The sequence below is a fragment of the Remersonia thermophila genome, chromosome 2 (assembly GCF_042764415.1).
Source record: "Remersonia thermophila strain ATCC 22073 chromosome 2, whole genome shotgun sequence".
In the NCBI taxonomy this organism is placed as follows: Eukaryota; Fungi; Ascomycota; class Sordariomycetes; order Sordariales; family Chaetomiaceae; genus Remersonia; species Remersonia thermophila.
Genome location: NC_092218.1, coordinates 385,683 through 407,220, shown reverse-complemented (window position 1 = coordinate 407,220; position 21,538 = coordinate 385,683). Strand labels below are relative to the sequence as shown.

The window sequence follows — 21,538 nt, the reverse complement described above, 5'->3', positions numbered from 1 at the left end:
CCGGGCATTCGAGCTCTGTTCCAAGGGTCCGTTGGCTACGTCCCTGTACCACCTTTTGTCCGGGATGTTTGTTGATGTTTCTCCTGGCACGAGAGGCACGGCCCGGCAACCGCACCTGCATCAACACCCAACACACACACACATACACACACACACACACACACATACACACACACACACACACATACACACACACACACACCCAGACGTAGCCAGACGGTATAAAAAAATGAGCGGACTAGATACGCGTCTCTGCGTATCGTCGGAATCGCTCTGGAAGCAGTTGCCTCTCCTTGCGCGTGAGGAATTGAGAGGTGCACGTACAATATCAGGTCCGTCATAAGCTAGATGGGCTACATCGATCGATGCATGCAGGGCCGAGAACGGTTCGTTCGCCGAGGGTATGGCCCCCCCTCGGCAAACGGGAGAGAGGGTAAAGAAGACGCTACAGCCTCGCACCGCGAACAGCCAGCTAGTCTACGACGGAGCCTCGTGCGTGGTTGGGTGTCCGGCAACGGCTCCTCTCGATCCTCGAAAGCTTCACCGGCCTCGCCTACGCAAAGACATCTTGTCTGGCTGAGCCTTAATACACCATGGCTTGACGGGCAGCGTGAGGCCAATCTTCAGGCAACACAGTAGCAGGTTTCTGATCAGTATTAACACAGGAGTTGGGTCGTCAACAACAGATTCATTCATGCCTTTGCCATCTACGCATCTCGCCTGATCTATCGGGCGTTTTGTGAATTTCCTAAACACCATGCCATGCCTGTCTCTGCCCGTGCCCGTGCCCCTGTGCCCCCGTGCCTGTGCTCCCGATTCCCCGACCCATCCGCGCTGCCACACGCGGATCTCAACCATCCCCCGCCACGCCAACGGCTACTCCATGATTCCCTCGGCTGTGGGGAGCGGAATGGCCTTGTACAGCAGGATCAGCGCCGAGTGCGACTCACCGCCTCCCGCGAGCGCATCGATCTTGTCCGCCGTGACCTCCGTCACCTTGTCGTCGTTGAACCACCACCACTTCCCGTCTTCCTCGCCCACCTTGCCCGTAGCCGGGTCGCGAGGGGCCGTCTTCTTGACGTAGGCCGTGTAGTGGCCGCTGTCGGCGCTGGCGCCCTGGTGGGTAACGACGGCGCGCAGCTCGTAGATGCCCGACTGGTTGGCGCCGTCGTCCTTGCGCAGCTCCGGGTCGATGAGGGCGTTGAGCTCCTTCTTGGCCTGGAGGATGGCGGCGTCGCGCTCGGCGTCCCACTCGGCGTCCGTCTTGTAGGTTTCCGCCATGGCCACGTCGCCGTCGCCGTCCGCCTTCTTGTCCTCCTTCTTGGCCGCCTCCCCTTCCTCCGTCTTTTGCTTCTTGCTGCTGCCCTCCCCGCCCGGCACCTCGCCGTCCAGCAGCGGGTTCTTCTTGCGGCGCTTGCGGGCGCGCTCCACGTCCTCCTCCTCCTTGCGCACCTCGCGCACCTTGTCGCGCACGGGGATCAGGGCCTTGCGGAGCTCGTCGGTGCAGAACTCGACCGCGTCCAGCTCGTGCGGGAACGTCACCTTGCGCATGATCTTGGCCTTCTTCTGCACGTCGCGCTTCCAGAAGAAGCGCACAAAGTGCACCGTAAGGTACTTGGGCAGGCGAGCGATGCGCGACGTCTTGGTGTACGTCACGTCGCGACCCAGGGCCTCGGACCGCTTCTCGATCTTCTCGGTCAGGCCCTCGACGAGGCCGTCGCGCAGGTGGGCCGTCTGGTTTCCGATGTGACAGTTGAGCTTGAGGAACGGCTCGCGAGACGCAGTGGGTTGCTCGCCGGCCTCGCGGGCCGCAGGGTCGTCGCACTCGAGCGTCGTCGCAAACTCGCCGGCCATGTACCTGTCGACGAAGCCCTCGGCGGTCGTCGTGGAGTCGGAAGAGCCCTCGGAAGGGGCGGGGAGGAGCTTGAGCTTCTGCCTCAGCTGCGACACGATCTGGGACCAGGCCTCCTCGGCGTCCTGCTGGGCGTATCCCGTTCCCTTCTTGGAGCGCTCGGCGAACTGGGGAAACGCCATGCGCAGGGCTTGCAGGAAGGCAAACGGCACGACGGACCCGGTCGTCTCCGACATTTCCTTGTACAGCTCCTTGAGCTGGTTCGTGAGGTCGAGCTGGGGTATGTCGGTCATGGAGGTGTGCTTGTGGCGAGCGAGGAGGTCCTGGAGCTCGGGAATGGAGCGCATGGCTTGCAGGGTCGCGTTGAGATAGCACGTGTTGCCCAGGTTCACCAAGCCGGACGGGGTGGCGCCGGCCTGCTGGGCGACCTCGGCCTCGGTCATGTCCTCGAGGAACTTGATCTTCTCGGTCGGGCGCTGGATGGTGGCACCGCTGTCGCCGGGAGTGCCCATCATCATGATGACCTGGCCGGGCTTGAGGCCCAGCTTGCTCATGTCGGTGTCATCCTTGAGCTGGCCGCCCTTGACCAGGATCTTTTGGCGGTCGGGCTCGACGCCCGTCAGGCTGAAGAGCTGGTACTTGAGGACCTCGCCGGTGGACGAGGTGTCCACCTCGACGTCGTACTTTTTCCCCTGGTGTTTTATCACCACTGCGCGCCCCCGAGTCAGCGAAGAACGCCCCAAGCAAGCGAACAAGGACGCTGGATGGAAGAAGCTGAGGCGTACCATTGACGGTGGCCATGTTGCCCTAAGGTTGGCTCTGCTATCTCAGCAGAGCAGGAGGGGGGGGTGCTTGGGAGCCGGTCAAGGAAGAGGAGCAAGACAAGAACGGGGGAAGACCCAGATGGCGGCCGATGTATCCGTCTCCTGGCAGATGTGCTGTGCTAACCGATGCCCGAGCGGCCCGAGATGAGTCGTCGTGTCGTCTGCTGTTGTCGGTGGCGGTGAATGGCTCGATGTCTTGGAAGGTTGAAGAAGAGGATGGGAAGTCATAGGCGGGGCATCTGATCAGGGTTCGGGTCCACAACCCGGAGCCCAACACCCAAGAGCGACGGCGGGATGCAAGGCTGCAGCCTGACGACGTCGGCCGGGGGGTGTGGGGTCGCGGCTTACGTAACCGGGCCCGCCCGCTCCTGTCCATCCGCCGGAGGGCTCCCGCTGGAACCCCTGCCCAGGGGGGCCCCTCTGGAGCCCCTCCTCCCCGCTGTTCCGTCCCGTTAGGAGCTCCAGCTGCTGGGCTGACATGCCAAGAAGCCCCCCCAAGGAACCTTACTGGGCCAGCATCGACAACGTCGGGTCCGACAACCACCTCCAACGTTTCCTATCGCTGCGACACCACAACCCTTGGGCGGCCTTTGCTGGACTCGGGCGCCGCTTGCAGAATAGCCGACCATGGTGCGATGCCTTCCTCGTGAACCAACCGCCCCGTCCCGGTTCCAAACGCTGACGCTCGCCCGCAGTCGCAATCCCTCCGCCCATATCTCCAGGCTGTCCGCAGCACCCTGACGGCCGCCCTCTGCCTGTCCAACTTTGCCTCGCAGACGGCCGAGCGTCACAATGTTCCCGAAGTCGAGGCCCGCACGTCGCCCGAGGTGCTGCTGACGCCGCTGACCATCGCCCGCAACGAAAACGAGCGCGTCCTCATCGAGCCCAGCATCAACAGCGTCCGCGTCAGCATCAGGATCAAGCAGGCCGACGAGATCGAACACATTCTGGTCCACAAGTTCACCCGCTTCTTGACCCAGCGCGCCGAATCCTTCTTCATCTTGAGGAGGAAGCCCATCAAGGTGGGGGATACATGCCCGGTTTCGCATCCCTCCCGCCCGCGTCCATGCTGACCGAGTCGCTCCAGGGCTACGACATCTCCTTCCTCATCACCAACTTCCACACCGAGGAGATGCTCAAGCACAAGCTGGTTGACTTTATCATCCAGTTCATGGAAGAGGTGGACAAGGAGATTTCCGAGATGAAACTATTTGTACGGTCCCCTGCGTGCACGTGGCGGGCGCTCCGGTTGCTGACACCTTCACAGTTGAACGCGCGGGCACGGTTGGTAGCCGAGTCATTCCTGGTAGAAGTAAGCCTGCCCCTTTGCAACGTCCATTCCTGCCTTTCCGCCGTGCTGACCTGCATAGTTTGACTGAGCGGCCCATCTTCTGCCTGTGTTCCGAACAAGTACGATGCGTGCCTCGAGCGCGAGGCGCATTTTCCGGGCATGGCCGGAGCGCCTTTGCCAGGGCACAGCGCTCCCGCGACCCATGACAACATCCCGGGCCATCTGACGCCCTTCCGAGGGGCCTCTGATCCTCGTTCCATTACATTTCCGCCGGAACCGTGCCAGATAGCCCCACCGCTTATGATCACCCGTCTCACCGCCATTCACCTCACAATACAATACAAGCCCATGAACCAACTCAACTGATGTTCGCACCGAACCTCTGCGTGAAAATAGATATAGATCTTTTGGATGTGACAGTTTGCGCCGAGCTTTGCCATGTTGCGATGTCAGCCCTATGCCATCCGATAACCACGAGAGAAGCTCCTTCTGTCGAAGAACTGCTTGTCTGAATGGCTTCGCAGGATGCCAAGTTACAAATGCCCAAGTCGGAGAAAGCGTTTGACATGGGTACGCACAATGCTTTTCTCCCGTGCTCCTCCTGCGAGACGGTGTCTGCTCGGCGGCTGGATAACCAGCTACAAGCTCGATGACTGCTCCGTTGCGAAGTGAATGTCCCCCATGGTATCCTACAAGACCTGCCGAGCCTGGAATTGGCGTTGTTGGAAGCTGTAAACTTCATCCTGGCTGAGCTCACCAATGAGTTCTCGGAAGTGGGTTGGTGGTTCTAGGTATCTTTGGTTCATGTCTTGGGCACTTCTCTTGAGGATGAGAAAGAATTTGCTCGGGAACACAGTCTTCCAATTCTGTTTTTTTATGCCCCGTTTTAGGATTCCTGTGGGTGTTGTGGTCGAGTCCGTGCCAGCGCCACTGCGAGACGGGCGAATCTATTGTCCGGGACAGCCCCTTATTATTGTAAACAAAGAACAATGGCCTGTATTGACGACCACAAGTCGACGTGCCGAAACGCGCAAACCTCAGTGCCCCGCGGGGCATAGAATCTCGAGTATATATAATCCTCATCTTTGAGCAATTTCTCTTCTTTTTCCTTTCCTCTCACAAAAAAGCGCGACAAGTCTCGAGGTGAGCTCGCCAACACCACAACCACCACGCTGCATCCCAGCAGATCCAAATGCCTGCCTGTACTTCCACATCATCTTCAGTTCTTCGTTTCTAACTGCTCTTTCTTTTCTTTAGATTACCAAGTTTGCCATTCGCCGCGCCGCCCCAGGTACGTGGGATTCTTCTCTTGGTCACTTCGCCTCGACGTCGACCTCGCCATCCCAGAGCTATCTCGTCGCAAAAGCTTGCCTCGTGGCGACGCCTCAACTTCTCGTGAGCTTGTCGACGTTGTCGCAAGTTTCTCAGCGGCGTTTGGATGCACGTCCAACACCTTCCCTCCTCTCCGCTCATCACATCCATACTTCACCCACCGTCGCTCCACTGTCTTGAGTTTCACACAACTTCCAAATATTGAGGCCAACATACTGGTCAGACGCTGGTCGAGGCGACAAGTTTCGATCTCAGCAGCATTGAGTCAAATTGGAAGCTGTTCTGGGGGTTTTGTTCGTCTGAACAAGCATTGGAGCATTCCCATTTCCTCTCCTCCTACCACCCTTTTCAGCTGTTCTGTTTCCATCCTGTCTCTGTTTCTTCTCTTCTTATTTTCACTTGGCCAAGCTAACTCAATATCTCACGTTTCATACGGATTTCAACAGCCGGTAAGAACACAATCACTTTTCGAGTTGCCCGTCCACATCGGCATCGCACATCACCTCGTCGACAAGCCGGGTTTTTTGTTCCTCTCCCACACATTCATTCTTCCCAATCTGACGCCCAGAACCATCCGACATCATCTTATTTCCTATCCCAATCAGCCCGATCTTTTTCTATCCCTTTCGCCTTCATTCTTTGCCTTGCCTTCTTGACAACAAACGCCTGACTAACGTGTGAGCGCCCAACAGATAATAAGCAGACTTTTTCTTTTTTTTAAAAAAAAAAGAAAAAAAAAACAAAATCATCACCATGGAGCCGCCCGCCGAAAGCGGCGGTTCCCCGGCCGACTCTCCGTCGGCGCCCCGCGGCTTCGGCCGTTTCCCCTCGCCCGCCCCCGCCGAGGGCACCGCCACCCCCCCGGCCGCCATCCGTGCGGCCATCGCCCGTCACCACTCGGTGGCGGGCTCGGCCAGCGACAAGCCGTCCCCCGCGGCTCGTCGCAACACGGTTGCGGTCGGGGGAAGTGCCCAGAGGGGCACATTCGTAAGTCTACTGCCTTATCCTTTATGTTTCCGCTCTCGCTTCCCCATGCTTTACGCCCATTCCCCTCGATCAGAAAATATTCATCCTTCTCTGCGTCTTTCTGTCTTTCTCCCTACCATCTCATCCTGCTGCCTACTTCTTCCATCCTGGGTTTCGACCTCACGTTCCTCGGCTCGGCGTCTTAGCCTCCTCCCTGAAGTTTCCTCCTTCTCTTGTTTGAGGCTCTGCTGATGATGATGACCCTCTGACTAGACCAACCTCGAGGCCACCCACGGTGGCGACAAGCCCGGCTCGGCCGGCGAGAACCAGAGCGTGAGTAGTGTCCCAAGAAGTTTCCCGAGGAATCGTTCGACCCCTCCCTACGCGCGACGGACCCTTCGCCATGCACGGTGCCGTATCACTGCAAACCAGGGACCCTGCTCTTCACAAGCAGCACATCACTGCACGCACACCAGAACCTTGCTGCTCACAGAGAAGCATTACCGGGCATAATGTACACGGCGAGACGCTAAGGCGTACCGCCGTGTGCTCACCTTCGTAGTAAGGTTCTGATGTGCGCAGTGAGATTGCCGTGATGTGATCGCAGCGGGGCCCGCGACGGTGTTGATGAGACACATGAGATAGAAACAACGAACCATGAAGCTGACTGGGTTTAGTCCGGTGTCGGTATCCAGACCGACCGGGAGCAGGCCCGCAGCCAGCCGGGCTCAATCTCCGCTGGCTTCGCGACGCCTGCTCGTGGTCGGGCGTCAACCATCTCCCGGTTCGCCGTCGGCGCTGGGTACGGTTGGGGGGCGACCCCCGTGAGCACGCCTTGGGGCCTCGGGCTGCGAGGCCAGGGCTTCGACACCCCGCCGTCTGGCGGGCGCTCGGTCGGCGCCGACGAGCCGACGTCGTTTTCGGACGTGACGCCGTCCGACCTCGTCAAGTCTGGGGGCGTGTCGGAGACGCCTCTGGCGAAGTATGTGTTTTCTCCGTTTCGTTTTCACCAGACGGAGCCACGCAGCTTCGCCCCGCGCGTTGGCATTCCTCTGTCGCCCGTGGATTTGCGGCCTGTCCGCAATCCTGAGGACGAAAAGGATAACGGCTCGCAGGCTGGCAACAAAGAGGTCGATGACCTCGATCCTTTTGTTTCTCCGCCTCGCCCTGATCGCAACACCGACCGCAACCAAGGTTTTTCGCGCGCTTTGGTTCTTTCTTCTGTTCCCGAGGAGCAACTCTCGCCAATGCCCTTGATTACGCCGACCCCAACGTCTGCGCCTTTTCCTCTCACCATTCACTCGCTGCGATCCGCCCACCTGAATCGACTCACCAACACTCCAGGTGGAATTCCAACCCGGGAAGAAGCCATGGCTCCGCAGAACTTCCCCTTCATCGAAAGCGCCACGCAATGCGACCCGGTCACGCATGGCGTGGTCCAGATCAAGAATGTGAGTTTCTTCTCAATCGTTCAGCACCTGGATCGATCTTCGATGGCCGATTTCAGTTCTGCGATTCGATCGTGAATTCGATTTAACCATCTAGTCGGTTCGGTTCTCGTTGTGTTTCCGCATTCAGGTGGTTTCGACTTGGTTCTGTGGCCGGCTTCTTGCTCACGCCTTCTTTGGCAGATCCCCTTCGGCACCAACCGTGCAGAGATCATTGCGTTCCTCGGCCGCAACTCCAAGATCCTCAACGATGTTCAAGAGCCGGTCCACATCATCATGGAGCGTGTCACCTCCAAGACCCAGGATGCCTTCGTTGAGTTCATGACGGTGAACGACGCCATTCGCGCGGTCGAGAAGCACGTCGAGGCGATGAACAAGGGCCGCATCACGCGCCTGGGCGAGCGCCCGGTTGAGCTGGTTCTTTCGAGCCAGGCTGCCTTGCTCCAGACCTTGTTCCCGCTCGCGGCCGGTGTTGAGTGGACAAACGGCAGGCCCAAGATCATGCCGCCGGTTGAAGGCGAGCCGTGGAAGACATTCAAGGGCTTCGTCACGGAGGAGGAGCTGACCATGCTGGTCAAGCACGTGGAGGTTCCGTCGCGGGTGAGTGCATGACCGTCCCTTTTGTTGTTGTATGTCACAGACGGAGAATGCCTGAACTAACAAAAAGTTAGTCTCCTTACTCCAAGGACTGCCCTCAGCGCCCCTACGAGTGCATGATCTCGACCATCGCAAAGTTCCCGTGGTACATGACCAACCACATCACTCTACGCCAGCGTCATGTCATCTACATCACGACCATCAAGCTCATCGAGCTGCTCAAGATCGCTCTCCAGCGCGACGCCAAGCACCAGCACTATGCCACCGTTCTCAACAAGCAGCTGCTCAAGCGCCTGGTTACGGTCGCCATGTTGTGCCCCGGCTTCTCGGTCGTTCAGAAGGACAACATTGCCATCGCCGGCGGGATGGAGCTCGAGCGTACCTACGCCTTCAACCAGCCGCGCCACGCCCAGGAGTGGGTTCACCTTCACGCTCTGTGTCCCCGTCCGGGCCTGCCTGTTGACGTGCTCGAGTGGTACATTGCCGTCCTGCGCGAGGAGACGGCCAGGCTGTTTTACCGCGCGTACCTCCCGGCCCATGAGCGCGCCGACATTGAGCGGCGCGGCATGCAGACCACTCAGTACTTTGGGTACCTGTGGCACGAGATCGACAAGCCCCTCGGCGGCAAGGAGCTCGAGAACATGACCTTGGGCGACATGGCTCGTCGCGAGCTCGCGGCTATCGAACGCGTCATCCGCCGCGCTTTCCCGTCTGCTCGCGCCATCATGGCCCCGGACGCTCATCGGCATGGTTATCATCGCGGCTATCCGTATGGCCAGCATCCGCAGCGTTGATCGGACTTTATCGATCGTCGGTAGGGCAGGTTTGAGCTTCCCCCGTTCGGCAACCCAATTTCGTTCTTTCTACGCCCTTCTTGGCTCTGTCTTGAAGGTCAAGACGGACAGACTTGCCTGGAGCCCAAGGCGGCTGGCCAGCGCACCTGATCGATCAATCGCTTGCGAGCGCAAGCAGGGCCTTATTCCCCCATTGTGCCTGTTATCGTTCTCCTCGCGTTGATTTCCTACTCGTTTCGGCGTTTTCTTTTTCTCTCTGGCATTTTCGAACGACAAGGTGTCGTCGCCATGGTTGGCATGAACGCCCCGCTCAGCAAAGTCCCCAAGACACGGTCGTTGGCGGACGTGGCAGACAGCGCCCAGCAAGGCTGCGCAGAATCCCGCCTCAGCGGTCAGCAGCAACAACGACAGCCTTCAGAGTCACTCTGTCAAGCGCCACTTGACCGACAACGTTCTGCCGGAGCAAATCGTATTGCCATTTCTTTTCACTTCAATTTTCGGTTTCCTTTCGTCATCATCCCGCCAACCCCCGAGGTTGCAAGCTCGATGCAGTCACGGGCTTCTTTCGATCAAGGCATGGCGTTCATGAGAAACGGAGTCTTTTCTTTACAAGGGAGGATTTAGCATGGGACGGACAGGGGAATGGCGTTTCACGGCGCCCAATGGGACATCATTTGCGGCTGATCAGGGTATCTCTGTCTGGCACGCGGCCTACGGTCACCACCAGCATGGGAGGGTTTCCACCGCATCTCTGTGGTTGGGATGCACATTTCGATGAAGGACATTGAGAGGACATGGTACGGGCTCGTCACGCAGTGATCGGACGGCGCATCGGCTGGGAATGGGGTCAAGGGTTTGCTTTCATGGCGGTGCTAATCATCGATGGAGGGTCTTACGAAGGAACTTTGAGAATCTAAGAACGGCATATGAAAACACAAAAGGCGTCTGGCTGTGATTGAAAATGTGTGGTTGTGTGCTGGAGTACAAATGCTCGCCTACGGTTGATGTTTGATCAATCCAACAACCCCCCCCCCCCTCCCTGTTCCAAGTAAACAATGGAGAGAGAGTCCGGGCAACCAATCTAGGTACCTGTGTAGAGCATGCCCAGACAAGACAGTAGCATGGCAAAGCGATACAAATGGAAAAAAACCACCATATTTCAGGAGCATCTGAAATTAGAAGTACCTAACTTTCGGAGATCCATGCCTCCAAGATCACTGCTGGTATCAACACAAACTCCAGCAAACGTTCGAGGTGAGGTTTGCGTTGGGGTTGGGCCGAGTGCTGTTGGCTTGGCATGACGTTTACGCCAAGCCTGTGCCGAAGAATAGCCGGGTGGACCCGCTTGGCACATGCCGGGAGAGCTCGGGCGTCGCGGGGAAAAAAAAAAGTTGCCCGCTCGACTCTTATCGCCATATCGATTGTCCTTCCACTTTGAATCCGCCAAAGTTTCGAGCTTCTCGATTCCCACCGTCCACCACAACCACGCCTACCACAACCACGCCCACCACAACCCGTTCGATCCTCATGCCGACACGCCATACCACGACTGGACGCTGAAAATAAGCAACCTTTCAAAATACCCAATAACCAGACATCGGACACGGTCCTACGTCGAGAGGGAACGCCGGGCGCAACAAGTGCCTGACAACCACGGCCATGGCTTCGCTCTCTCCTGCCAGGTCACTACCCGGCGTCAAGGCGCCAACCGTGACGCACGGCGATGCGCCCCTCACCCAGTCGCGCGAGACGGGAGACGTCAACCCAGAGTCCCGGCAGGGCGACCCTATCGTCAACCGAGACAAGTCAACACCTTTCTCCAAGTCATGGGCACACATGGTCGCCGGAGGGTAAGCCCGGACTCCCTCCCACCCAGGGGCGCTCCTCTCCGTCCCGGTGGACGGACGGGCTTTTGCCGCGCCGCCGTGCCATCGCGGGCTGACATTTTGCCTCTCCCCTAGTATCGGCGGCATGACCGCGGCCACCCTCACAGCCCCGCTCGACGTGCTCAAAACCCGTCTGCAATCCGACTTCTACCAAGCCCAGATCCGGGCGTCCCGCGCCGCGATAACAGGCCCCATGAACCCGCTCCGCTCCGCCCTCTTCCACCTTGGCGAGACCGTCTCCATTCTCGGCGCCGTCTACCGCCAGGAAGGACCCCGCGCCCTGTTCAAGGGCCTCGGGCCTAACCTGGTCGGCGTCATCCCCGCCCGCTCCATCAACTTTTACACCTACGGCAACGGCAAGCGCCTCATCGCCGAGCACCTCAATAACGGCCACGACTCGGCCTGGGTTCACCTCAGCGCTGCGGCGCTCGCCGGAGTCGTCACCAGCACCGCCACCAACCCCATTTGGATGGTCAAGACGCGCCTGCAGCTCGACAAGGACGAGGCGCTCGAGAAGGGCCGCGCCGCCAAGCGCAAGTACCGAAACAGCCTTGATTGCATCCGCCAGGTGCTGCGAGACGAAGGGATCCGCGGTCTCTACAAGGGCATGAGCGCCAGCTATCTCGGCGTGGTCGAGTCGACGATGCACTGGATGCTGTACGAGCAGATCAAGCGCGGCCTCGCGCGCCGGGAGGAGCGCATCGTGAGGTCCGGCCGGCCCAAGAACGCGTGGGATCACACGGTGGACTGGACGGGCAAGGTCGGCGCGGCGGGCTTCGCGAAGCTGGTCGCGGCCGTGCTGACCTACCCGCACGAGGTCGCGCGCACGCGGCTGCGCCAGGCGCCCATGGCCGACGGGAGGCCCAAGTACACGGGCCTTGTTCAGTGTTTCAAGCTCGTGTGGAAGGAGGAAGGCATGCTGGGCCTGTACGGCGGCATGACGCCGCATCTGCTCCGCACGGTGCCGAGCGCGGCCATCATGTTTGGCATGTACGAGGGCATCCTGCGGTTGCTTCACACGCCGGCGTGAGGAGGGCCACAAGAAACCGGCTCGACACCGGCCTGTTGATCGAGCAATCGCCTACGAGGGGATGCATGACCAACCCAACATAAAACATGGCAGTCATCGATACCCACCTCACCACTCCTGTTTCTAGCCGTTTTCCTCGGCCGCTCTGTACTCAACACACCACCACCACCACCACCACCACTACCACCAACAACAACAACGTACACCCCATCGGACCACCTGCATCTGAAGTCACTACCGACGACCTGACGAGACATCACACCAACCTATAGAGGCGTGGAGGACAAAAACGGGGGATTGAGAGAACATTATAGAAGGGAAGGACGGACCTGACCTGAATGACTGGATCGAATCGGGCGGCAAGGCACAGGTTCGGTGGGTGAGAGGGTTGTCTTTTCTTCCATGACATTTCCCGGTTCATTTTGTGTTTGTTGCTTTCGCATGTATCATAGTACATATCATGGGTCGGCGTTGGAACGAGCAAGGAGCATGCAACGAGAAGCAAGGAAACGGAGAATCGGGGGAGTTGGGGGAAACCCAAGGAAAAAAAAAGGAAAAGCATGGCGTAACCCACATCTTCTCAGACCCTTTGGATATTTTCCCCTCCTGTACATTCTGTACCATCCTGCTGTACTCTATCTATCTTGTACGATAACTATCCGGGAGGGCGGGTTTGCAACTGCCCCGGGGGGGGGGGGGGGGTGGTTAGGAAGACGGAAGAGAGGACCTTGGCTCGAGGCGCTCGAGAGGACAAGAACGGGGGGAAGAGAGAGCATGAGTCGGCAAAATATACTCTACTCTGCGTATCATGGGAGCTCAAGGATGCATGCACACAACAAGACATGCCTCCTCGGAGCCTCTTGGCGGGCCTGCCTGTTCCACTACGAGGCTCCAGCGTGCCCAACGTGAAAGAAGCGACCTGGACCGGCACCCACGCACGCCCTAGGTGACGAGGAAAGGTTGGAAAACAAGTATTACCTAGGCTCCATGGGTAGGGAGAAGAGAAGGACGAAGAAAAGAAAAAGGAAGATGGAAGAGAAACAAATACAGCCCCCCTCCCCAACTCCTTTCGGGGTTCTCGCCCCTCCTCCAGCCATCCATGCTCTGCTGTGCTATGCTATGTCAAACATCAATGGAACCAACGTAAACCCAAGCCAAGTCGTGATATGCCAAATCAAGACAAAGCCCAAGCCCAAGTCCCAAGAAGCCTAGGTACCAACTCATCGTCGTCCCCCTCGGAATTGCTTGCGTCCAACCTGCCAACCTTGGATCCATCCATCCTCGTTCCATCCATCCATCCAGCCATCCAAGCTTTCGCACCCTCGGCTCATCTCTCCTAGGAGGCCCTTCTTCCGCAACGCTCTCCTCGGGCATGGCCGGGTGAAAAACCGAGGGTGGTTCTTTCGCTCGTGGCTCTTTTGTCTCTGTCATTTGCCATTCACATGCTTTGCCGTGGGTATCGGTCCTGCTCCTGGTTCTTGCTTGTGGTTCCCCGGGTGTCGTGTCGTGTCTTCTGATCTGCTTCTGGTGGTGTGGCTTCCAAGTGGAATCTCGTTTGGGATCGGGAAAATGGGTTCTTTTGCCTGCCTCTTCTCCTTCCTCTCCTTCTTTTCGTCGTCGTCGTCGTCGTCGTCGTCGTCGTCGTCGTCGTCGTCGCCGTCGCCGTCGTTATTGTTGGTGCTGTTGTTATCGCTGTTGTCGTCACATCCACCGCTGCGGCGCCCCATTATCTACGTCCGAGGGGAGGGCGAGAGCGGCGGCAGCAGCGGGGATGGGGTACATTCGCGCGGGGTTGCATCACCAGGCGTTGCGGTCCCAGTTAGGATCTGAAAAGAAGGGGATGTGGTTAGCATCGGTCGGCATTTCTCTGCTTGATTGTTTCTTCCAAAAAGGAAAAAAGCCCTCCGACGGTGCTAGTGGTCCAAAAGAGACCCGGCGATGGAGAGAAGGAAAAGAAAACAAAGGCTCACCTTGCACAAACGCCGCGAGGACCTTGCTCCCCGTCTGCAGCAGCGGGTGTCCCACCACAATCTTCAAAAACTTCTCCAGCCCCGCGCGCCGCCCCTCGATCACGTCGTCGCTGAAGCGGTTGGTAAACACCTTGCCCGGCAGGGGCGGGATCGTGACGCGCGCCGACTCCCGCTCCAGGATGTCCCGGAAGTACTCAAAGTCCGAGTACCGCCGCCGCACCGTCGACTGGCGCAGCTTGAAGGCGGGGATGTTGGTGCGGCAGACGATCTCGTAGTCGGTGTACATGTGCCGGCCGATGCCGTGGGTGCGGGGGTCGCGGACCTCGATCTCGAGAAAGTTCTCGGGCGGGCCGTAGATCTCGTCAAAGGACTGGGGGCGCGCGTCGGGGAGGGTCTGGAGGATGGGACGGTGGATGCGGGCCGCGGCGGCGGCGGCGGCGGCGGCCGTCGGGGACTGGGGCCGGGTGTTGGTGCCCGCCGACGCCTGGTCAACAGGCGCGACGGCGGCGGCGTGGGTGTCGTCGGTGGGCGTTGCCATGGTCGACGTTCCGGATGGAAAGCGTAGGCTGTCCCCTGGCCGTGTGGGGTAAGGTGACGCCGGTGCTGATCTGGGTTTCACGGTCGGAGGGGAGGGGAGGGGAAAAAGAGTCCCTGCGTGCTGATGGCGTGCGCCGAGTGCGCTGTCCGCATCAAGGTGCCAGCAAAGGAGGTACTGAAGAATCAAGGCGCCGGTGGATGTCGAGTTGAGCAACTTTTACTAATAAGGGGTGTGTTGAGTGGTGGGAGGAGCTGCGCGGGCGGAGTGAGGCGCATCCATCGAAAGGTGAAGGCCGAAGTGGGGTCGAATGGCGCCGTATCGCGTAAGATACCGTATTCTGGCAGCGTGCCCTGCCTAGTAGTAAGGTACTGAGTACATGTGACGCCAGCCTGCATCGCCAAGGGATGTGATGTCCTGTGGCGTGCTGTGGTACTGTGTACTACGAGTGGTTAGGTAGTTACTGCATACCAAACAGGAATCCATAGAACAATCCCGAAACACGAGGCCCCAAAAAACAGTATTGCATCTCCGAAGCATGGCCGATGGTTGCTACATCTCGAATCATACATACAACAGGCCTCTTCATCCGACATGGTGCCGTCGACTCTCAGCCGGGGGTGCTTTTGCCCTCCTCACCAGAGAGCATGATGCCCTGGGATGTTTCCATGAAAGAAAAGAAACGACAACCTCCCCCTTGCCAGCCCCATTCACTTCTTATCCGCAAACTTCTGATGAATCGCCCGAATCTGCTCGTCCAAATTGAGTGAGTGCATCGGGTGCGTAGCTTTGCTCTCTGGGTTCCCATCGTAAGCGTTGAGGGCGATCTTCTTGCGGCGCGCCAGCTCTTCCTCGGACACGGGCTGGCCCGCCGTGTCGAAGACGTCGGTGCGCTGGCTGGCCAGCCGCTTGAGGTTGTTGGCCACATCCGCCGTCGACAGATTCGTCGTGGCGTACCGCGCCTCGGCTTTCGCTTTCTGCTCTTTCCAGCGGGGGTCGAGGAGCTCGACTGTTGGAGGCAAAAGGTTAGCGTTCTGCATGCGTGCATCTCAGGGATGGATCAAGATGGCGGGGTGCTCACTCCTCATGTGCTCGTCCATCTCGTTGAGCGGGATCTGCTGCTTGCAGTTGGGGCACATGGCCGTCTGCGTGCCGAACTTGTTGGCCGCCCGCTGTGCGGCGCGCGGCACGTAGTTCTCCTTGATCTTCATCGGCGCTGGCCCGGTCGGCGCGGCCGGTGCCGCCGGGGCCGGGGCCGGGGCCTTGTCCTCGACGGTCTTGGTGCGTGCCGCAAGCAGCACGGACGCGCCGTACTCCTGTGGTTGCGGCGCCGGGTTGGCGGCAGCGGCCGGGGCTGCCGGTGCCGCGGGTGAGGTCGACGTCGGGGCAGCGGCCGGCGCCTGGGTGCCGTAGTTGGGCGGCGGTGGGTAGGCGTTGTAGCTCGTGTCCTCGAACGGAAAGGCTTCCTCGATGCGCAGGACGGAGCTCACCGAGACCTTGTTCCGCTCCTCGAGCGAGGCGTACTGCAGGTCGTTGAGGGTGGTGGGCGGCGGCAGGTTCGCTTGGCCGTCAGCCTCGGTGAAGACGATGGTTTCGACGACGACAAAGTCGTTCCAGTCGATGCGGGCAAACTCGAGCTTCTTCTTCTCTTCCTCCTCCTCCTGCTTGGCCTTCTCGGCCTCCTGCCACTTGGCGTAGGCGGCACGCTGCTTGGCCCGCGCCAGCACCTTGTACCGGTCCTTGACGTTCTCGCGCAGCTGCTCGATGCGCTCCTGGTGCTGGGCCTTGGTGGACCCGGCCTCTCCGTCGACGCCGCTCCCGTCGCGCAGGAGCATGGTGTACTGGTCGACCATGCTTTGGAAGAAGTTGTGGAAGGTGTGGTTGGGGATCAGGAACTGGTATTGCGGGTTGCCCGCCTCACGCTGGGCAAGCTGCGTCATGAAGGGGCGCCCGTTCTTGGCGACAAACAGGGCAGTTAGTCGCACAATCTCCAAGTCTTTCTGGCTCATGCGAGGCATACGGGCTGAGAAGTGGAAGTCGGGCGGCTTGGGCGGCCCCGCGGGTTTGGTTTCTTGTGCCTGCGCTGCCGCCGCCGCCTCGCCCACCCGGCCCGCCGAGAGCGCCGTGCCCCGGCCCGCCTTGATCTCCTGCTTGCGCCATTCGTAGTAGGCATTGTAGGGGTCCGAGCTCGACATGAGGAAGCTGAATTTGGGATTCTTGCCGTGGTTGTCGCGGATGCGCTGCTCGAGCCCGGCGCCGCCACGCATCACGTAGCCGGCCGTCTTTTCGATGGCCTCGCGGATCTCGCCAGGCGGCGGGATGATGATGCCTGGCGGGGGCTTGAGGTTGTCGAGGGCAGCCGCAGCCGCCGCCGCCGCCGCTGACGAGGCATCGCCGTTTGTCGTCGCGACCGCCATGATGGGCGGTGCCTGCGCTGGGAGCGCGTGTGGATCAGGCAATCGATGGGCGTATCGGAAGCCGAGGTCGAGGATGTCGGGGTATCTTCAGGGGTCGCTGAGGGATCACAGAACGTCGTGAGGGGTGTGTGTGGGTGTGGGTGTGGGGGTGTGGGTGATGGTCGGGTTGATGGAATTGGAGTGTGCTGTGTGAGGTGCTTGTCGTGGCGGATTCCCGCGACAAAGTCGAGTCGCGATCTTAGCCCCCGGAAATCGAGGTCTGCATGGCCAGAAGAAGGCTGGCCCCACTTTTCCCGGGGCCCGGCCAGGTCCCGTCCTCCTGGTCTTGGCGGAGGTGCCAGGATAGAGATGGATGGGCCTCACCTGCATGTACACAGTATAGTACAAGTAAGACAGGCTATGACAAGCCAGGGAGGCACCTGAGTCAGAAGGTAAACGTTTACCGGTGGCTTGGTTGTCCCCAAGTCGTGAGAATACCGACTTTATTTTTATTTTTTTTTTCACATCCAGCCCGAGTGGTCTGGTTCCCATGATGGCCGTGGTTTTGGGATGCCATGGCCCGGAGGCTGAGGCGGTGCACCGTGCATGCGCCTGATTCTACCGTGGCATCGCACCGTACGTCACTGCTTCGTTTCGTTTGGTGCGTCCCGGAATTGAATGCTGGGGAGATCCTCCACGGGTCGTGCCAAGCCACAGCAGCGGCCAATGGGGGGTTGGGGGTGGTTCCCTGAAGCCGTTTTTAGCTTGCCGGGTTAAGGCCACTTTACACAGTGCAACCCCCTTTCCTGGTTCCACTCTCAGGCCGACGTGGTAACAGCTCAGCTTCTTTTTCTATGAAGCTCAGGGCCCTGCTGCCTCGACGCACCTCTCCCGATCCCTCCCATCCACCATCCTCCCCCATCTCTCGACACGTCTCCTTTCGACGCCGACCCCTTTCGGTTTCTTCTGGTGCGGTCGTCGCTTGACTCTTCTCTTCGTTTCTCCCAATGCCTTGCTTGTACTTTATAATCCGTGCTTGACCCATTTCTCGACTCTCGTTAATTCCCCTCTGTTTTATGATCGACGTGTCTCCGGCCGCCGTCGCCGCCACGCCGTTTCGGCCCGCCCTCTAGACAACCCATCTTCCGTCCCTTAGCGCACCCAGGCATCCCGGGATCGAGAAGCGTCCTCGGCAAACCGCGGACCCCGCACTCGGAGCCGAGCTCTTCACCATGACCCGATCGGCGAGCTCCAAGCCCGCCGCCGCCGGGCGGGCGTCTCCCCCGCCACAGGCCGCAGCACCCAACAACGTCGCCCAGAAGAAGTCCCAATCGACCTCCAAGAAGAAGCCCAAGGACTACACCTCGGAGGGCGTCGAGGACAATGACATCTTCCTGCTGTCGGGCTCCGACTTCCAGCTTGTGCTGGCCGTTACCTTGGTATCGGCCGCCGTGCGCCTGTTCCGCATCTACCAGCCCTCGAGCGTCGTCTTCGATGAAGTCCAGTACGTCCCCAGTGGCTCGCATGTGCCTTGCCTGCCTGTGTGCTCGCCTCCCTGGCCATAGACAACGCCCGCTGACCGGCTTTTCGCACCAGCTTCGGCGGCTTTGCTTCCAAGTACATCAAGGGCCGCTTCTTCATGGACGTCCACCCGCCCCTCGCCAAGCTCATGATCACCCTCTTCGGCTGGCTCGCCGGCTTCGACGGGAGCTTCGACTTCAAGGAGATTGGCAAGGACTACGTCGAGCCCGGCGTTCCCTACGTCGCCATGCGCCTGTTCCCCGCTCTCTGCGGCATCTTCCTCGCCCCGACCATGTTCTTGACCCTCAAGGCCGCCGGCTGCCGTTCCTTCTCGGCTCTGATGGGTGCCGGCTTCATCATCTTCGGTACGTCGTCTCCGCCGCTCGTTCTCCCCCGCCTTGTGACTCCGGCTGACCTTTGCCTCTCCCCCTCCCCCCAGAGAACGGCCTCCTTACCCAAGCGCGCCTGATCCTCCTCGACTCGCCCCTGATGATCGGCACGGCCTTCACCGCGCTGGCCTTCACCTCCTTCAACAACCAGCAGGAGCTCGGCCCCTCGCGTGCCTTTGGCCTGAGCTGGTGGTTCTGGCTGGCCATGACCGGCCTCGGCCTCGGCATCACCTTCAGCATCAAGTGGGTTGGCCTGTTCACCATCGCCTGGGTCGGCTTCATCACGCTTGTCCACCTCTGGGTCCTTTGGGGCGACTACAACAACGTGACCATTCGCACTTTCGCCAAGCACTTCCTGGCCCGCGCCTTCTTCCTCATCATCGTCCCCCTGGGCTTCTACATGGCCATGTTTGCCATCCACTTCACCTGCCTGCGGAACCCCGGCGAGGGCGACGGCTTCATGAGCTCCGAGTTCCAGTCCACCCTCAACTCCAAGGGCATGAAGAACGTCCCCGCCGACGTCCTCATGGGGAGCCGCGTCAGCATCCGGCACGTCAACACACAGGGCGGCTACCTCCACTCGCACCCGCTCATGTACCCGACGGGCTCCAAGCAGCAGCAGGTGACGCTGTACCCCCACAAGGACGACAACAACCTGTGGCTCCTTGAGAACCAGACCCAGCCGCTCGACATGCACGGCCAGCCCATCAACGGCACCAGCGCCTGGTACCACCTGCCCGAGCCGCACTACATCCAGGATGGCACCATCGTCCGCCTGTACCACCTGGCCACGCACCGCCGCCTCCACTCGCACGACGTCCGCCCGCCCATCACCGAGGCCGACTGGCAGAACGAGGTGTCGGCCTACGGCTACGAGGGCTTCGACGGCGATGCCAACGACTTCTTCCGTGTCGAGATCGTCAAGAAGAAGTCCAAGCCGGGCGTTGCCCAGCAGCGCCTCCGCACCATCGACACAAAGTTCCGCCTGGTCCACATCATGACGGGTTGCGTGCTCTTCTCGCATAAGGTGAAGCTCCCCGAGTGGGCCTCGGAGCAGCAGGAGGTGACGTGCGCCCGCGGCGGCACCCTGCCCAACAGCCTGTGGTATGTCGAGTACAACGAGCACCCCAAGCTCGGACCCGACGCCGAGACGGTCAACTACCGCAACCCGGGCTTCTTTGGCAAGTTCTGGGAGCTGCAGAAGGTCATGTGGAAGACCAACGCTGGCCTCACCGACTCGCATGCCTGGGACTCGCGCCCGCAATCCTGGCCCATCCTTCGCCGCGGCATCAACTTCTGGGGAAAGGAACACCGCCAGATCTACCTCATCGGCAACCCCCTGATCTGGTGGAGCGCCACGGCCGCCGTCGTCCTCTACGCCGTCTTCAAGGGCATTGCCGTCCTCCGCTGGCAGCGCAGCTGCAACGACTATGCCATCACCACCTTCAAGCGTTTCGACTACGAGATCGGCGCCTCGGTTCTCGGCTGGGCTCTCCACTACTTCCCCTTCTACCTGATGCAGCGCCAGCTCTTCCTGCACCACTACTTCCCGGCGTTGTACTTTGGCATCATGGCCTTCTGCCAGATCTACGACTTCGTCACGGCCCGCATTTCCCTCTTCGGTCTCAGGGACAAGCCCATCATTGGCAAGGCCGGCGCCGTCGGTCTCCTGGTCCTGTCCATCGTCGTCTTTACGCTCTTCTCGCCCCTGGCCTACGGCAACACCTGGACCAAGGCCGAGTGCAAGCGCGTCAAGCTCTTCAAGACGTGGGACTGGGACTGCAACACTTTCTTGGATAGCGTACGTTGGACGCCTGCCCGCCCTTGCGGTTCTTTCCCCAAAAAAAACCATGAAATGCTAACCTCTCGGAATCTTTGTAGTATGACGCCTACAAGTCGCTCCCGACCTCCCAGCCCGCCGCCGTGCCCACCCAGGCCGCCAATAGGAAGCCGAACGCCGGGGCCCCTCCGGCGGCCAACAAGCAGGCCCAACAGGGCGGTGAGAAGCCTGCTGCCGGCGTGTCGGCCGGTGCGCCGGTTCCTGCCAACCACCAGCTGCTCCGCAAGGAGGAGCACGTTGAGTATAGGGACCAGGACGGCAACCTCCTGAATGAGGAGCAGGTCAAGGCCCTGGAGGGCAAGGTCGAGTTTAAGACGCGCTACGAAACCCGTACGCGCATCATCGACCCCAACGGGAACGAGGTTGTCCTGCCTCCGGGCGAGCCGCTGCCGGAGGGCGTGGTCCCCATGGAGAAGGCCGAGAATAAGGCCGGTGTGGCGCCGCCGCACCCGGATGCCGAGGGTATGTGTATCAACCAAATAACCTACCTTGCGGAACGGAAGCTTGAGGAATGCTGGTTGGCTGACACGGGACACTTCTCCAGGCATCAACAGCGAGACGAAGCGCCGCGTCCCCGACGAGCCTCTTCCCGTGCCCGAGGCCAAGAAGAGCGTCGAGGGCTTGAAGGAGCGTGGGGAGAAGGTGGCAAAGCCGGCCAGCGAGAAAAAGGAGGCTAGCGCCGAGCTCAAGGACGAGCTCTAATCTTGTCACGGTGAACCTTGGCTTCACCCTAAGGGGCTGACGGGGGTGAAGCAGTGAAAGACCAGAAAGAGAGGGGAGAACGGTGAGAAAGAAGAGGGTGTGGCATCTCCAATCTTGTATTTTTCCAGCGGTACCATCTACCACAGCGATGGGAGGACCCGCCGG

General features: G+C 60.0%; 7 protein-coding genes across 7 annotated transcripts; 4 read left to right on the top strand and 3 right to left on the bottom strand.

Moving 5' to 3' along the window:
* Positions 1-876: 876 nt before the first annotated feature.
* Positions 877-2,653, bottom strand: VTJ83DRAFT_1569 (uncharacterized protein; the record flags this gene model as incomplete). The annotated part of the gene is made up of 2 exons (XM_071007742.1): positions 877-2,561; positions 2,638-2,653. 2 exons carry the CDS (start codon positions 2,651-2,653, stop codon positions 877-879), a joined length of 1,701 nt encoding a protein of 566 aa, XP_070868109.1.
* A 650-nt stretch (positions 2,654-3,303) lies between these two features.
* Positions 3,304-4,055, top strand: VTJ83DRAFT_1568 (uncharacterized protein; the record flags this gene model as incomplete). Its single annotated transcript, XM_071007741.1, has 5 exons — positions 3,304-3,306; positions 3,372-3,698; positions 3,764-3,889; positions 3,944-3,988; positions 4,047-4,055. 5 exons carry the CDS (start codon positions 3,304-3,306, stop codon positions 4,053-4,055), a joined length of 510 nt encoding a protein of 169 aa, XP_070868108.1.
* A 3,580-nt stretch (positions 4,056-7,635) lies between these two features.
* Positions 7,636-9,104, top strand: VTJ83DRAFT_1567 (uncharacterized protein; the record flags this gene model as incomplete). The annotated part of the gene is made up of 3 exons (XM_071007740.1): positions 7,636-7,716; positions 7,897-8,313; positions 8,385-9,104. The coding sequence occupies 3 exons, from the start codon at positions 7,636-7,638 to the stop codon at positions 9,102-9,104; spliced, it is 1,218 nt and encodes a 405-aa protein (XP_070868107.1).
* Positions 9,105-10,763: 1,659 nt separating this feature from the next.
* Positions 10,764-12,020, top strand: VTJ83DRAFT_1566 (uncharacterized protein; the record flags this gene model as incomplete). The annotated part of the gene is made up of 2 exons (XM_071007739.1): positions 10,764-10,954; positions 11,066-12,020. 2 exons carry the CDS (start codon positions 10,764-10,766, stop codon positions 12,018-12,020), a joined length of 1,146 nt encoding a protein of 381 aa, XP_070868106.1.
* Positions 12,021-13,817: 1,797 nt separating this feature from the next.
* Positions 13,818-14,528, bottom strand: VTJ83DRAFT_1565 (uncharacterized protein; the record flags this gene model as incomplete). The annotated part of the gene is made up of 2 exons (XM_071007738.1): positions 13,818-13,846; positions 13,991-14,528. The coding sequence occupies 2 exons, from the start codon at positions 14,526-14,528 to the stop codon at positions 13,818-13,820; spliced, it is 567 nt and encodes a 188-aa protein (XP_070868105.1).
* A 707-nt stretch (positions 14,529-15,235) lies between these two features.
* VTJ83DRAFT_1564 (uncharacterized protein) lies at positions 15,236-16,942 on the bottom strand (the record flags this gene model as incomplete). Its single annotated transcript, XM_071007737.1, has 2 exons — positions 15,236-15,534; positions 15,607-16,942. 2 exons carry the CDS (start codon positions 16,940-16,942, stop codon positions 15,236-15,238), a joined length of 1,635 nt encoding a protein of 544 aa, XP_070868104.1.
* Positions 16,943-18,153: 1,211 nt separating this feature from the next.
* On the top strand, positions 18,154-21,373 carry VTJ83DRAFT_1563 (uncharacterized protein; the record flags this gene model as incomplete). Its single annotated transcript, XM_071007736.1, has 5 exons — positions 18,154-18,425; positions 18,518-18,807; positions 18,882-20,632; positions 20,713-21,133; positions 21,216-21,373. 5 exons carry the CDS (start codon positions 18,154-18,156, stop codon positions 21,371-21,373), a joined length of 2,892 nt encoding a protein of 963 aa, XP_070868103.1.
* Positions 21,374-21,538: the final 165 nt, after the last annotated feature.